This window comes from Orbicella faveolata, unplaced genomic scaffold (assembly GCF_042242905.1).
Source record: "Orbicella faveolata isolate gen_17 unplaced genomic scaffold, um_ofav_v1 contig_46, whole genome shotgun sequence".
In the NCBI taxonomy this organism is placed as follows: domain Eukaryota; kingdom Metazoa; phylum Cnidaria; class Anthozoa; order Scleractinia; family Merulinidae; genus Orbicella; species Orbicella faveolata.
This window is the reverse complement of record NW_028301576.1, coordinates 20,261,350-20,277,507: the sequence shown is the minus strand read 5'-3', so window position 1 is coordinate 20,277,507 and position 16,158 is coordinate 20,261,350. Positions and strand designations below refer to the sequence as shown.

General features: G+C 39.8%; 2 protein-coding genes across 2 annotated transcripts; one reads left to right on the top strand and one right to left on the bottom strand.

Moving 5' to 3' along the window:
• Nucleotides 1–332: 332 nt before the first annotated feature.
• On the bottom strand, nt 333–2,589 carry LOC149098802 (uncharacterized). Its single transcript, XM_089278770.1, has one exon. It carries the CDS (start codon nt 2,547–2,549, stop codon nt 426–428), a length of 2,124 nt encoding a protein of 707 aa, XP_089134896.1. The 5' UTR covers nt 2,550–2,589; the 3' UTR covers nt 333–425.
• Nucleotides 2,590–5,512: 2,923 nt separating this feature from the next.
• LOC110053102 (very-long-chain 3-oxoacyl-CoA reductase-like) lies at nt 5,513–14,966 on the top strand. The gene is made up of 11 exons (XM_089278778.1): nt 5,513–5,727; nt 7,408–7,454; nt 8,343–8,418; nt 8,962–9,072; nt 10,008–10,063; nt 10,251–10,295; nt 10,456–10,490; nt 11,260–11,341; nt 12,146–12,211; nt 12,948–13,097; nt 14,347–14,966. The coding sequence occupies exons 1-11, from the start codon at nt 5,577–5,579 to the stop codon at nt 14,461–14,463; spliced, it is 936 nt and encodes a 311-aa protein (XP_089134904.1). The 5' UTR covers nt 5,513–5,576; the 3' UTR covers nt 14,464–14,966.
• The last annotated feature ends 1,192 nt before the right edge of the window (nt 14,967–16,158 follow it).

Genomic DNA, 16,158 nt, shown 5'->3' with positions numbered 1-16,158 from the left:
ATTGGTTCGTTTGTTTACTTGTTCGTTCGTTCGTTCTTTCGTTTGTTTGCTCGTTAGTTCGTTCGTTCGTTCTTTCGTCTCGTTCATTCGCTCGCTCCTCGTTCGTTTTATTATTATTACTATTATATATTTTTATAATAACAAGAACTTTATTGAAATCTCCTTAGAAAACCTATTTACAAATCTTCACACATTCCACTATAATAATAAAAATAATGATAACAATAATAACAACTTTTTTAAAATTTTAGCGTCATTATGTATTTATTTAAACTTTCAATTTGATCTTCACGCGGATGTCTGTTAAACCTGTAAAACATGTTTCCGGTTACTACAACTAATACTAATACTACTATCATCATCGGTATATTACAAGGTAAAAGTAAATAAAAGAAATAAACTATTAAAACCTATTTCAACGGTGTTTACATAATGGCTCCCTCCTGGGTTTCAACGTCAATATCAATGTTCTTAAAGTCACAAAAGGCTTTCCTTCTAGCTCTTGAACCTCTTAGGCAGATTAGTGCGGATCTTAGTAAAGCGAAGGATGTCCTTGCTCTTATCCAGGAGATTGTTTTAGCATAATGTTCTCCTTTCTTGATGGAGATCAGCTGCGCCAGTCTGGAATGGTATTGCAGACACTCGTTTCCCATGCCGCCTGTTGACGTGAAAATAAGGGGTGTAAAAGTTCCTTGTTCGATATCCAAAACCCTCCTCGCGTAAAGACGCTTCTTCTCGTTCTCATGATTGCGGTATATCTGTTGGAGCTCTAGGTCCCTATACGAATCAGCATTAGGGTGACAAACCCTCACGTCAAAGAATGCTGATCGTTGGTTCTCCCAGAACCCGCGCGCATGAATATCTAATCTCGCATCTGGAGCTCGATTAGAACCTCTTCCCAGCTGTTCACCCGAGATGTCTTGCAGGACAGGCTCAATCTCAACATCGGTACAAACCATATTCAGGAGTTCGGCTTCTAAGTCCCTCAGCTCATTGTGACGTTGGGTAACGAACCCACCTCTCTTGCATATCATTGCGTGGTCCACTGTAAAAGCATCACCGCATACACAGGTGGAGGGGATATCATCGACCGGCCAATCGTAGCGCAGTTTGATTGCATCGCGGAACTCTCTCTTATTTAGATTGAAACCCATTTCACGAAGGGGGAGTACCGTCAGCCAAACAGATGACCCTTTTTCCGCAGCAAGGTCAAGTGCCCGTTGGACTTTCTGTGGGGCTACCTCTCTGATATGCTCTGCCCTGTCTTGGAGCACCGTTGCTCTCTCACTCCTCATTGCCTGTTGTAGTGGCTTGACCAAAGAATCATCCGGCATCTGATGGGATTGAGCCACGATCTGTTGGACCAGCGGGGTGGTAACTTTGACGGAGGAGGATTGCTCAAGATTTGCGTCAAGACACGGGTTTGTCATGCCAAGCCCCCCTAGACGGACTGGCAGTGCTAGAATGTCCCTGTCCAGCCGAGTGCACCTATGCTCCGTAATTGCAGGGATGAGCACCTTAGATATGGCATTCTCCAAAGGCTCCAATAATTCTTGAATATCAGGCAAAGTTCTCAAAAAATAGGTCCATCGGTGCTTGAGGCCAAAGGTGTAAGCAGCATAACACGCTTGAGGCTGAGAAAGAGCAAACTCTGCCAGCTTGGTAATCTCGCTGACCCAGTTGGTCACCTTCTCGCTAACGTATTCCTCTAGATATTCCCGTGAACCTATCACCGCACCCAGATGTTTATGTCCCTCTACCGTCACATTGACAGCCGTGTCCTTGAACACTTCTTTCACGCTTGCCTCTTTATCTGGCTTTGAGATAATCCAACATTTCTTGGGGTTGGGAAAATAGCCAAAGACTGGGCCAAGGCTGTTGAGGACATCCCACCATTTCTTGATTTCCAGTACAGAGCCAGCTCCACAGGCATCGTCAGCAAACCAGCACTGTTTAATACTGGACGCCGCCTGCAGGCTTGTGATCAGCGGCTGCACACTTAAGGCGTAGAGGGCCATAGCAAGTGGGTCACCCTGTGTTGTTCCTTCAGCTGAAATGATCTCTTTGCCGCCGGTAATAAACAAGCGTGCCGACTTCCTGTAAGTATTGATGACATATGCTGCAATTACAGGGCAGAGAACCCGGATATTATGCAGTGAAGTTGCTCTGTTAAGTGCATTGAATGCATTAGAAGCATCGATGAGCAGTACCGCGTCCGTGTCATCTGCTTCAAATATGGCATGCATAGCATGTATAGCAGCCTCGCTGCCGGACTTTTGACCTGCGCATAGCTGGAGTGCACCACTCGCCTCAACCACGTCTCCCTTAGAAACGTTCATTACACACTTTCCAATAATCCTTCGTATCACCTCGCCGACCCCTATAGGCCTCACTGCACCTTCACCTTTATCCAGGGGAATCAATCGGCTTGCCACCAGTGGCTCTATGGTTGCAGGGTCGATATAAGTTGTACATAGAGTCCTTGTCATTGTGGCTATCGCCTCACATAATTTTGTAGACGACTGTTTAAAGGATTTGCAAGCCATCATTCTTCTAAAACCATTAGCGTCAACCCCGCATGGTCCCCCTGATCCCTTTATTATCATTATTATTATTATTATTCGTGTTATTATTATTTATTGAATATTAGATTTTACTCAACCGTTCAAGGTACTTTGTTCTTTCGTTTGCTTGCTTGTTAGTTCCTTCCTTCCTTCGTTCGTTCGTATGCTCGTTCGTTTATTATTATTGTTATTGTCATTGTCATTGTCATTGTCATTGTCATTGTCATTGTCATTGTCATTGTTATTGTTATTGTTATTATTTATGGAATATTAGGTTTTGCCTAACCGGTAAAGGTACCGGAAAAAACATCAATTACTACTTAATTAATGTCAAAATTATGACAGGAATCAGTTCCATATATATGAAAGAGAGATAATCTCTTCAAAAGCACGTCAAAATTTGTCAAATAGAAATTGAACCGTCAAACTGAAAATTGCAATTGATCAATATAGGTATTTGTTTTGTACATTTAATTTTAAAAGAATAATTTTTAGTCCTTACTATAAAACTAATTGAAACTTTACCTGCCTTTCCCCTATTTAACACGTAAAAAAAAAATAATAACATGTTAAAAAAACTACAGGGGACGCTTTCTTAACGGACATTCCCGTAAGCGGACAGCTCTACTTCCGATTGGCTTCACCGTGGAATATCTCACCTGTCACTTGTATTTTCCTGGTATACTGACACTCACTGTGACCTTAAGACTCGTGTGACACCGAGAAAATACAAGTGACTCGTGAAATATTCCATGGTATACCCCTCGAAAGCGTTGCATAAGTAGTGTGTGTACATTTATCGCCATTATCGCGACATTGCATTGGGCAATGAAATAAAACAAAAATATTTTGATGCCTTGTTGTTATCGTTGTTGTTTTCATTCCTAAGGCTTTAAGCGTTACATGTAACTGGGCAAGGCTCCTGTTAGCGGTCATCTATTCCCTTTCACCTTTTCTGGCCGCTTACGAGAACTTAACCATTCTCGCCTTTTTCGAGTCCCGAGGGAGTCCATCTACGAGAGCTTCCACTGTAGTAATGTTCTAAGATATTTGGTGACGGTTATATAGAATAGTTTTCGGACATCTTTGATGCCCTGTCACCAGCAGTTTAAGAAACCTATCTACAGAAACGCGCAACAAAATATATGTTGCATAAATACTAGATATGCTGAAAATCACGTCTCTTGTCTTTTCAAAACTTCCCGCGTTGGTTGAATGTAAACAACAGCCTTTCGCAGTACCCTCCATGACTGAGCCCTCGATTAAAGTCGTTGCTATGGCAACCACCACACCAGCCATTGTCTCCAGAGCTAACAAGCGAATACTGCAGACTGGTTTTGGCTTGATGCAATTCATTCTGGGAAGAATATATTTTTCAGCGTACACAGTATATGCTAAGGCGGTTATGGAGGTTGTTTGGAGACTTAAATATAGAAAAACTATTAGACTGCAGGTGCCGACTTGTACCTTGTGATAAGATGCTAAGTGAATCGTCGTTGTTCTTGTGGATAGGTTCTCTGAAGGGGTTACTTGCCATTCTAACAAGGAAGGGAACATGATCGACATAATCAAGTTGTCGTGAAGAAGAGAGATTTCTCTGAGTCTTCGCGACTCCTTCGTGAAAATCATCGACAAAACGGCCATCAGGTAGTAAACAAAGGCTACGCTTAGTAAAAATAAATACCACATTTCAGAGGACAGACAAACAGGGATATCTTGCCAATTCTCGCTGATTTCTTGAATGCGTGACGCGCTATATTTCATCATGGTTGCTACGCCACTTCGGGTTGACTAGTCCATCTTTAATTTTCATGGACTCCGCAGAGACTGGTCTGCCGATGAATGAAATCAGTCGACTACCCGCTGTGCTTTAAATTCTTTCAGTCCTTGGACCACAAACAGGTCACTGACGGTTGTAATCGCGAGAATCCTTGCATACGTTTATGTATTTTCAAGACTTCTAGCAGCAAGTTCAACAAGGGCCCATTTTGTGATCCTCGCATATATGTTTTCCTTCGTCTGCGGGATCATATTTCTAGCCTTTTGAGTTCATGATTAATTTAATCACTAAATTCAAGCATCGCCAGTTTTGAAGTAGTTATATACAAGGCTACCTGCCCTCATGATTCCACGTTTAACACTGGTACGAGTACATTATACACATAGTCCCCGGGACGAGAATTAAATCACAAAATTTAAACAAATGAGCGAATACTCTAAAAATTGAAAATGTTGAATACAGTGAAGCGTTGGGACCTTCACTAGTGTCCGCTTAATACAGGGGGTCCGCTCAAAACGGGTTCCTGTGTGTTGTCCGATAATAGTTAATTATTAACCCTTTTGTAACACAGTGTAACACTGTGTAAGATCAAAGGCTAGCCAAAATTGCTCAGAGTACAATGTTCAGTCCTGGTTCAGTCAGTCAACGCATCAATGTGGAATAATCTTCTTAGCTTTAAAACAACATCGCTCTCGACTTCCATCGCACGATGGTTGACTCGGGCTGCGCCCCCGTCAGCTATCACGCGATAAAAATCTCAAGCTCATAGTCTAATTGCTTGATATTGATAGTAAGTAGCGTAACCAATCAGAGAACGCCATTCGTGATAGAACGCTAGTAGATTTATACTAAAACTCGATCTGTCGACGTAATGAAGGCGCGAACAAAGAAAATAGAGGGAGAATAGCGTTGTTTTCGATTGTCACGGAACCAATCAGCTCTAGCTTTGATTCGTCCTTCTATCGTGTATGGAAGACAAGAATTGGGCGCGTCATAGCCTGCTAACAGAGCTATCTTGCTTCGCCACTTGTTCTCGCGGCTTCGCCCCTTTGTGAACGCGCGCTCAAGCCAAGCTACGCAGGCTTGGCTCGTCACGCATTTTTCCTTCCCGGTAGGATTGCGTGACAAGCCCAAAAAACGTCTGCGAAGGCTGCTGACCAAAAGATAAGCGGGCTCTGTCTATCTCGCTGGGTTCGTCTGCGTCTGTCCGTCCTTGTTCTAACTGTAAGACAATGGAGTGGAACTTTCTCTCCTGTGTTGGCGCTGTGTTTCTAGGCTACTGTTCTTTAAATCTTGTTCTGCAAATTCTTCATGGAATAAGAGCGTTTGTTCTTCCAGCCCTTGGCATGAGGAAGAATTTGAAGAAGTTAGGCGAATGGGCAGGTAAGGGATGGCGCGCTCCATTGTGCAAAGTTCAGTTCGATTATTTTTTCTTGTCATTGCAAACTTTTCGTCGCCTTTTCCAAGTTAGTCTCCTTATTATGCATTGTATAGTCTTCTGATAAAGTTGAAGATCCCCAGCAATTCGATCTATTTTATTTAAATAAGGTTATTTGTAAGCCCGGAAAATTTGGCTTCTTGTGCAAAAATTATGCTAGGTGTGGATTGCTCAACACTCAACGCACAGGTGTACAAAAGCTTTCATTTGTTTATGGAGCTGATTTCACTGGAGACCAGGATAATTTTTGGTTTGTTTTAGAGTATTATAGGATCTGGTGGATGAATTAAAAACAACATTACCTCGCCTTGAGAAGGACTTTGGTAAAACTCGTGACGGTCAAAACATGGTTTTGTCCGTGACGGTCTGTTTATCGGAAACGTGTGGTTTGCGTGACAAACAAACCCACAGATTTGTAACGTTTACAGTATGCAGGCTATGTATCGTAAATGCCCGCAGCATTAAAATACATTATCAGAATTCTAGAATCTGGTGAATGACGTAAAACCAACATCACACACAGCAGTTTATTTCAGTTAGATTGGACGTGATAGTTCAAATCCATGAGGGTTACAAATCAACTCTGATGGTTTGTAGAGTTAAAGAAGAATGCAACAAAAGTGAGCAGTTGTGAGCATGCAAGCGTGTCATGAGAAGCCGCAAGCCACAAGTAGTGTGGGCTTTAGACAAGTCTTAGATCTGAGACTGTTTTTGCTCTTGGAATCCTAGATATAGGCTGAATTTATATTCAGTAGCTAATAATCCTTCTGAGATGACTTAAATCCATCTGAGATGGATCAATCATCTAATTTAGTTTCATAATGTTTTTGCACAATTTTATGGTGCCTAAATAAAGGCTGTCTGTCTGCATAAATGCCATGTTTCCAGTGTTAAGTCCAGTATGTGGAAGAATTTGTTATCAATTAATTTGTCTCTCAGTGCACTGTAGAAGTTGTTTAGAAGATGTGCTAACAGCGAATCAGTCAAAGATGAATTTTATACCATAATTGGTCATAACTGGTGCTTTTGGGTACACGCCAGACGCGAATACAACTTCACCTGTCTAACCTCGCCCCCTACCCCCCATACAATGTTGAAAACTACTACCTTCAATTTCTTCTGATTTTCAAAATTGTATTGGGTGGGGAGGGGGAAGAGCAACGTGTTTTTAAAAGGAAAGCGGCACTTTTTTCAAACTTCAGTGGTAAAACACAAATAACTAGTTAATTTATATTTAATTTAAGTGTCCCAGGGACTTTTGTCCATGATTGTAGATGTCTCAGATAGATGAATAGCCCAATTTACAGTTGTGTGCTTAGTTACCTGGTCTGTGAATGCAAGCGATGCTGGAGGTGACCTTGCCTTGATACAGATCTCTTGGCTTTCTCATTTAAATTCCAACAATTTAGCATAAGAACAACTTGATTTACTTTACACAACAAAAGCAGTGAGGTCTTCATCAAAACAAGGTCACCTGCAGCCTCGTTACCATTCAAAGGCCAGGTCACTGAGAAAACAACTTTAAAATGGTCTATTATCTGTCTGGCCATTCATCAGATGCCTAATTCAGTCATTGCTGAGTGCGATCGGGTGATAAGTTGTATTATTTTATTTATGTTCTGTAGTCATCACAGGCTGCACAGATGGAATAGGAAAAGCTTACACTAATGAGGTAATCAGGCTAAAATCACAAGTTACAAACAGGTTACATGAGCACATGCTCCAGTATTTTATTGTACATCATGTATCACAGTGACGTAGCAGGATGACAGTAAAGCAGACTACTTGTATAAGTTCAAGTTTCAAGTGTTCTTGTCCTTGAAATCTTATTCAAGGCTAGTGCCTTGCCTCACCTAAACCTAATTCAGTATAAGCAATAGATTATGATCTTGATCTAAGAGAACACATCCCCGTGCCCCATGATATTTTTTTCAATGTATTTTAAGCTTTGCACCCCCCCCCCCTTTGAAAGCTATTTTTCCCATGATCAGGTAGGCAATGCCCAAACTGCCATACTGTTAGAAATGATTGAAAATTGACCTCATGCTCTGTGCTCGTTCGATTTTGAAATTACTTGTGTGATTGCTCCCTGAATTGTACTCCACTCAGTCCAATTACTAAATAACTAGATGTACTTATTTAATTTAATAGTAAATAGGGGATATTACATGGTGTCAAAAAATGTGAATTCAGATTTTTTGGGTGGTAAAAACAATATTTTACCAGTAAGCGCAGCAAGTGAGTAAAAGCCATCGTGTGATTTTCTTTTTATTTTATAAAAATATACAAAATGACTGTTTGCACAAAAAAAAAAACTGAAAAAGTGGGAAATGAGGTCATTAATTAATATACATCGTACGCTGTAGGTCTTCACTAGTAACTGGATATGGAAATTGCTCCATTTGGGTCTCTGATGTGCATGACTAGCTTCATATGATTTTAATTTTTTTTACAAGTGGTGTATTTTCTAGAAAAACATTGATGCCTAATGTAATAATTAAACTTATAACAACAGTTTTACATGTATTAATTTTATTAACTCCTTTTATGGTGATTCCAGCTCGCAAGACAAGGCTTGAAGTTGGTCCTTATCAGCCGTACCAAGGAAAAGTTAGAATCTCTTGCAGGAGAACTGAGTAAGAAAAATATGGTTCACTGTTAAAATTTGTTGCTTTGCAGTGCCGTCATTATTTCGATGCTGAAATAGAGTGGATTATGCTAATTTGTATTTAATGATTTAATAAAGAAAGTGATTTCTTTTTATATCAGGGTGAATCAGACATGTAAAGTATAAAATAATGCTTATTAAATAAATAAATTGTTTGTGAAATGTTATGTTATTTTATTTTATTACAAAGGAAAATCAGTCAAATGTAAGGTGAATACCACAAATTCTTACATATTTTGATCCCCATTTGATTGGCCATGGCACTTTTAACAAGTCACTGTCAAATCAAAGCGTTCCCACTGTCATAAGATTTGTGCAGCACTTGATAAGAATTTTGACCGGTACAAATTTTATACTCAGGGTGTTATGACTTCAGGGACAAAAAAGCTTCAAAACCTTCATTAGTAAGAAATAAACTGAAAACAGTTTCACTTGTAACATGTATATTATTCATGCAGACTAGCACAGCTCCATATAATTATTTAATTAATATGTGTGTTTCAATTTGCAGAGGAAGCATATGGTACAGAAAGTAAGATAATTGTAATGGACTTTACTGGTGGAGCTGATATCTATGATGGTTTAGGAGAGAAACTTGCTGGTCTTGATATTGGTATACTAGGTGAGTACTTTTGTCGTAAGCTCTGACAGTTCTTTTAGTGGGAACAGTAGTCTATTACAGTCAAATCTCTCCTAATGGCAACCTTTCTACAATGGCCATCTCAGTTCAAATGGCTGTACTTTCTTTTGTCCCGATGGACTGGATGATCCTTTAACATTTACTCTCATCTTAACATAACATAAAACCTTTATTAATTTTTATCACGATAAGAATTAAAGCTACAAAGCTTGTGGGGTCGTGTATACTACTTAAAATATGTTAATTAAAATATATATATAAAATACTTAATACAGAGCTAAGATCAAAGTATCAATCTTATAGGCTTAAAATATTTTACAAGTTTCTAAAAATACACATAGTCACTATCGATCTATATCAGGTTGTGGATGCAGTTGAACTGTTGAAAAGAAAGTCTTTAAAATACTCCTTGGTAATAAGTAGTCTTTTAGTTTCCTTGAACTTTAAATTATCAATTTTATCATAATGATTACAATTAACTAAATTCCAGAGGGCTGACCTGTTGAAAGGCTAGTGGGTCTCTCATTAATTTGTTAAATCATCTGGGCATTGAAGCTACCTTCTGACCACGTAATGAGTAAGAACTTTCTCAATTTCTAAAGATACTCCTAGAAAGGCAATTTGGGAGGATGTCATTATTTGTGTCATAGAACAGTTTAACTATTTCCACTACAAACATTGGTCACCTCTCCACAATGGCTGCTTTCCTTTGTCTCTAAGGTGGCTGTTGTGGAGAGGTTACCACACCAAACTCAAGATTGAGCAGTCCAGGTTGCATTATATTGGAGCTCTGGCTGCTGCATTGTGCCATTGAGAAATACACTTTAAATTATAAGTTTACTTTATCAGGGCTTCTCATTACTCCACTCTCCATGAATTGAATATAAATTACACTTATTTCATTTTTTTTTTTACAGTGAATAATGTTGGAGTCTCTCATTACCCAGAATTTTTTGGCAACATGAAACAAGAGGTAATCAATGTACACTACACACAAATTCATTTTGGTATTTAATTGATATTTTTATTAATGAAAGCCATTTATTCTCTCATCTTTTCCTTTTAATTGCTTACTGAAGTGCAATGTACATTTATTTAATAATTATTGCCACATTTTGTGGTTATCTTTTCAACTGGTGCTTGACATGTTCTTTTACTAGGATGCATGGAAGATGATGAATGTCAATGCTCTTTCTGTGACCATGGTGAGCCTTCCTAAATAACCATGTGAACTATTAATAATAATCATAATTAATTACATGTATGACTACATGTAATTTATTTCAACTTGTCATTGCATTTGTGGGTTTTTTGTCCTATTTTTAAAAATAATTTGTTCCAACCTGTTTGCTTTTCCTTTGCAAGATGACTCGCATAATCCTACCCGAGATGGCTGCTAGGTAAGATTGTGTTTTTAAGTAACGTGTTTTTTGTAGCAAAGATGGTTCACTCTACCATGGTGCAATGCTGTATAGTGTTGAGAGGGGCGGGGCTAGGAGGGTTTCAGTAATTACTTTATGGCATCCCATTCTATTAGGGGGCTACATCTTATAGTATTTGTGATCTGGAAATCAGATTGAATGAGAAGTACATTTGTCAAACCTTGACCATGTACATTCATGTACACAAAGTGTGATACAGTGTACATTATACTGTTCTCATGTTGTGGCTTTGAGTGACACTTCAACTTTGTCTGAGTCACTTTGCCCTAAAAGCACCTGACAAGCCATTCGGGTTTTATTGTTAGTGGTTTAACATATGATTTTAGTTTGAAGTCAGTTTTATAACCTAGTGATGAGGGTGATTTCTAGCTTCCTTTGTTTCATGTTAACATTAGACTAGTGAATGAGGAGCAAAATAAAGAAAAGTCTAACTAGCTTGGGACAAAAAAAGAAAATCAAACCAAGAGCAAGTCTAAAGCACAGTATATGTGTCGATGCAGCTGTATGTGCAATTTGCATATTGACTTAATTTGTACTGGATTACATGGATTGGAGGTCTAATTTCATACTAGTCAGGAGGAAGAGTTTTTTAGATAAGTTATTATGTGATACTTACAGTATGGTTGATTATCATTCATGTGATGTGCCTTAAGAGCTGTGGCCTTAAAGAAAGAGTTCTTTGCATGTACATGTCCTGATCATTCTGTTCTCATCATTGACGTTTCAGAGGACGAGGCCTGATTGTAAATGTTGCCTCTGCTGCCGGCTTGACTCCTACTCCACTTCTGTCAATGTATTCTGGAACCAAGGTTTGAACTTTGATGTAAAATATCAAACATGAAAGAACATTTAAGATGACATGTTTGACAACATTTCGTAGTAAATTAGAGTATTTTTGACAAATGATGAGGTGTTTGGAAATGTGGTCAAACAAGTCTGTCCAGTATTCGATATACTAAAATTTAGGAGAAATAAGATAATTTTTATTGTAATAATCAGTGTACTAATAAGATCAGATATCCAAACACTGTCATGTTCTGATTTCCTTTGTTTAAAGTTGACGAATTTTTAATGAGTTTGAGAGGTTAAAATTCTGAAATATCCTGGTGTACATATCAAATACCCAAGTGGCTGGTCAACCCCAGCTGAACACTTGGTTACACATACATGTATTAAGCATTTTGATGATAATTTGTAAAATGTACGTACAATAGTACATGTGTTCCGTATACTGCAAATTACATCACAAAATAGCCCAAACTTGATCGAAATCCTCTTCACAGACACTTTGAAAACGCCAAGAAACGTCCGTCATTTTGTTAACAAGAGCACGCTGCTACGCTACTCACTATCAATCACAGAATAGATAGTGAGAAGCGTAGCCAATCAGAGCATGGCATTCATTATAGAACGCTGGTAGATTTATACTAAACCTTGATGGAAACACTGCACATGTTTTCTATTTCTTAATACTATTTAATTTAATAATGGTGACCTAGGAATGTGTTGCATTATTAATTTAATTAATTCAGTTGATTACCTTCCAGAATGATATGGAGGTACCCATTGTTGTGTTATTAATATCTATTTTTATTGTCCAATGCTTTGTTCAGGTATTTGTAGATTTCTTTAGTAGATGTCTCAATGCCGAGTATTCATCAAAGGGAGTCATTGTTCAGGTACTTAATAAAATTAACATGAATTGCATGATATTCTTAATTACTTATTAACTTCTACATTAATTCCAGAATCATGTGTCTGTGTAACACCAGGTGAGAAATTAGGCTGAATAATTTAGTATCTTAAATGACCATTAATAAAACGATCCTTAACAATAATGTATTTTAGCCTTTGAATACTCAATCCTGACCTTGGACGATGATAAGTCACACACACAAAAAAAATTACATGCGAAGTCAATCCTTACTCATTTTAATATATGGCTTTTTTTAAAGCGAGTGAATTAGTTCCATTTTGTTTAGTTTTCATGTGACGTTGTTCATTCTGTTATGGGATCACAAGTCCGGGGAGGGGGGGGGGGGGGGGAGGGGAGGTCGTAGGCCCCATCTTTGTTCAGAATGTGATATCAAGGTGTGATATGGATGGCCTCTTTTATATTTCTGTTTTCTTTTACTGGTTCTTGGTCAATAATATGCCATGTACACCCCTCTGGTCTATGTCACAGCTGACTCTGAACTGATGTTCCCAAACAGCAAATGCTAATTGTCTTTGTTGTTCTTTAAGGATATATTGTAAGATCCTCAAAGAATCTTGGCAAAGGTCGTAGCAAAAAAAAAAAAAAAAAAAAATTGACAGGGCCAGTAATGAGATACGGGTGATGGTAAGGGACATACTAGAATGCATATTGCCGTGGACATAAGTTGCCCTTACTCTTGGTTCTGTTGTGGTTTTCAGTGTGTGTTACCTTATTACGTGGCCACTAAAATGAGCAGGATCAGGAATCCAAACGTCTTTGCTCCAGGACCAACCACTTATGTTCGTCAGGCCCTGGGGACAGTTGGAGTGGAATCCAGGACTATGGGTTGTTGGAGCCACGCCCTTCAGGTATGTGTGTGAATCTAGAACCTGGCACTTCTCTGCTTTCCTCTATTCGCCTTGCCTAACCTAACCTCCTCCCTTACCGTCCTGTCCCTAATACCATCCGTTCCTTTCTGTCCGGTCACGTCCCCCACTGTTCCGCTTCTTACCGTGATCTCCCTTTCCTTCTCGTCCCTTACCGTCCTGTCCCGTCCCTTTAAGTCCCGTCCTGCCCTATTTTGTCCCGTCTCTTGCTTCCCTTTCTGTCCCGCCCCTTACCGTCTCTTTCCGTCCCGTCCTGACCTGTCCCGTTCTGTCCTTTCGAGTGATTTTCTGTGCTACGTCAGTTATCTGAGATGTTCAACAGCTGAATCTCGCCATCTCAAACTTGGTTATCTTAAACTCTTGAAATCGTACTATTTTCTCTATTGACTTTTTGCTGTCCCGAACCCCCGCTAGCTCATTTTTCGCTACTATTTTTCGTTTCTCTTGACACTGCTAGACTGTTCACAGCCCTCTATTTTCTCGTATTTTTATTCCATTGTTGAACGCGCGCAAAGAATCTGCGAGAGAACTGGACGCCAGCGCAAAACGGAAATTTTGCCTTCACTACACAGCCGAACACACTCAAAGGTTGAGGCATGGGCGCGTTGGTCAGCCAGGCCCAAGACATGTTTTATTTGCGAGAATACGCTCACAACAAAGTGGATAAGAGATAGATCAAGTAACGCCCTACATGCGCCAAAGCCGGACACGTAAACCCCAAAAACCTCCTGTTAGGAAAAATGGGGACCGTGTACCCCCGACCAAATGCAGTGGCGCCACCTTTGGGGTTTTAAGGTCGACCTATAAACAACAGAATGAAAAAACAAATCATATGACGCTAATTACACAATAAAAATGAACCTTATGGGAAAGTGCTAGTGGCAAGGCTGACCGTAGAATGTCACGAGTTTCTCAACCGTCTCTTTTTACAAACGTATTACCCATGAGCCTTCGCGTACTACTCTCCCACCCAGTCCTCTGTTCCGTGTCGGCAAAATATTAATTTATGTCAATACCGATTATCACAGATTACATGACTTGACTGGGTGGGGGCTGGGGACCGCCCCCCGCACCCACTCCCCACCCTCGCGTGCTTCGCGCTCGCTTCGCTCGCTTTTTCTTTCGTGTGCGTAAACATAGAGAGGCTGTGAACAGTGTAGACACTGCGAGATGGCGGAGTTCACCGTAGTTGAGTCAGTCTTATGTTCTTCTGTTTTAATCCTTTTCACAGAACTGGTTTATTTCACGCGTTCCTGATTGGTTGAGGGAGACACTGATGTGGAATGTCCAAACAGCAAGACGAAGAGCTGTCTTGAAACGACTCCGAGAGAAGGAACAAAAAGACTAGCGTATCATCTATCAAGAAAGAAAGAATGACTCTTACTTTATCAGTAATTTTAGCCTGTTCCAGGCTCTCGGTCAGTGTGGACGATTGAAAAAGCGGGCGGGCGACAAGCGGGGTCCATATGATCGCAGACGATCGCAGAATCGCAAAAAGCTCATAAAAAACTCAATAGCTGAAAGAAAGAAACCATTTATTCCTTAATACTAGTAGTAATCAGAGATTATGAGAGTGCGTTCGACGCTCTCACTTTAATATATATATATCGTGAATAAATGATTCCTTAATATTATTGAAGTAGTTTACAAGTCTGAAAAGCAAAAGGCTTATCCGCTTATAGCCATTCATATAAAGATTTTGTTTAAGTTGAAATTGTGTAAACAACAGAAACATTGTTCTACAAACACTGTTCCATTAAGGAATATCGTTGATCCTTTTTCCAGTTGGGCTTCCATTATCCTTTTCCGTAACGCTCAAAGCAATAAAAGATTGCCCTGTGGCAAAAGCAACTTCTCGTCCTCGTCCGCCATGTTGTTTCATATTCGCCTACGCCTATGTGAGCCTATGTACTTTAAGCAATACCGCTGAGCCAAAGGAATACAGGCAACAAAACATCGTCTGCGATCGTGCTTTTCCTGTTGTAGAGACATTCGTATCACGCAGCTTCTTCCATAAAATCTTCGCTGCTCAAACGATCAGCAGGCTCACCTTCTTCCATCTTGACTCCGCTGTTGTCTACGAGAAATGAGTGTTGCCAGCGTTGCCACAAACTAATAATACGGTGTTGTTTCTACGGAGTGTTGAATCATGGGATCGATTATGAATATTATGGGATAAGTTTCCATAATTGTCTCTCCATATGATCGCAGGGTATAGAACATGCTGGTTCTATTCGGCTGCGATCGTTTGCGATTGATCGCAGAGATCGCAATCGATCGCAAACGGTCGCAGATGCGTGTTTCCATATGATCGCAGAACCTACGATTCTGCGATGATCCGCGATCATATGGAAACCAGGCTTTAGCTCTGGGTCCATCGTCCCAACTGACCTAGAGACTGAAACAGGCTATTGTAATTTCCAAAGATGTACAGATTCGCGTATATCGTTTATGGACTAAGCGTGACTTCGCTATATTTTTCTGTTCGTTTTTTACCTGAATTCTTGGTCACCTGTAGGAAACACGATGGCCCACTTTAAAAGGGCACGAGTTCTCTGACTTTTTTCCATATCGTCTAATTTTCATGTTTTAATTTTGCTGGTGGAACGCTTGAACTTCTTCAGAACTCTTACGCGAAGAAAATGAGTGCATATCATGAACTTGTGAATTAGCACGACAGTTAGTAAAATGTGAGTGGGATGTAAAGTGAAATGGTTTTGTACTTGGTGCGTGTCAAGGTTCTTAAGGAGCCTAAGATGCCTTTTAGTCTCTCCCCAAGCCTCTTCCGAGTTTGAAACCAAGATGTCGCTTCGCTTGTTATAAATGCGTTCGCTCGCCAAAATACGCCTGCATTGCAGGTCACCACCAATGAACTAGTAATAACTTAAATCTAAAGCTCCGCGTGTGTTGGTCAGTGATTGAGTCGTAATATGCATTACTTTTTGCTGCGGAGCGAGCGTAGCGAGCGAGCAGCAACATAAACAGGATTTAAAAAGAATATATAAAAGGGGATCCAAATTCTCGAATTCATCACTTTTTACCA

Bases quoted from the DNA above. Each gene is read 5' to 3' on its own strand.
- LOC110053102 (XM_089278778.1), top strand. From the start codon at position 5,577: ATGGAGTGGAACTTTCTCTCCTGTGTTGGCGCTGTGTTTCTAGGCTAC. The intron at 8,419-8,961 runs GTAAGAAAAATA...TTCAATTTGCAG, and splicing joins ATCTCTTGCAGGAGAACTGA to AGGAAGCATATGGTACAGAA. The intron at 9,073-10,007 runs GTGAGTACTTTT...TTTTTTTTACAG, and splicing joins TCTTGATATTGGTATACTAG to TGAATAATGTTGGAGTCTCT.
- LOC149098802 (XM_089278770.1), bottom strand. From the start codon at position 2,549: ATGATGGCTTGCAAATCCTTTAAACAGTCGTCTACAAAATTATGTGAG.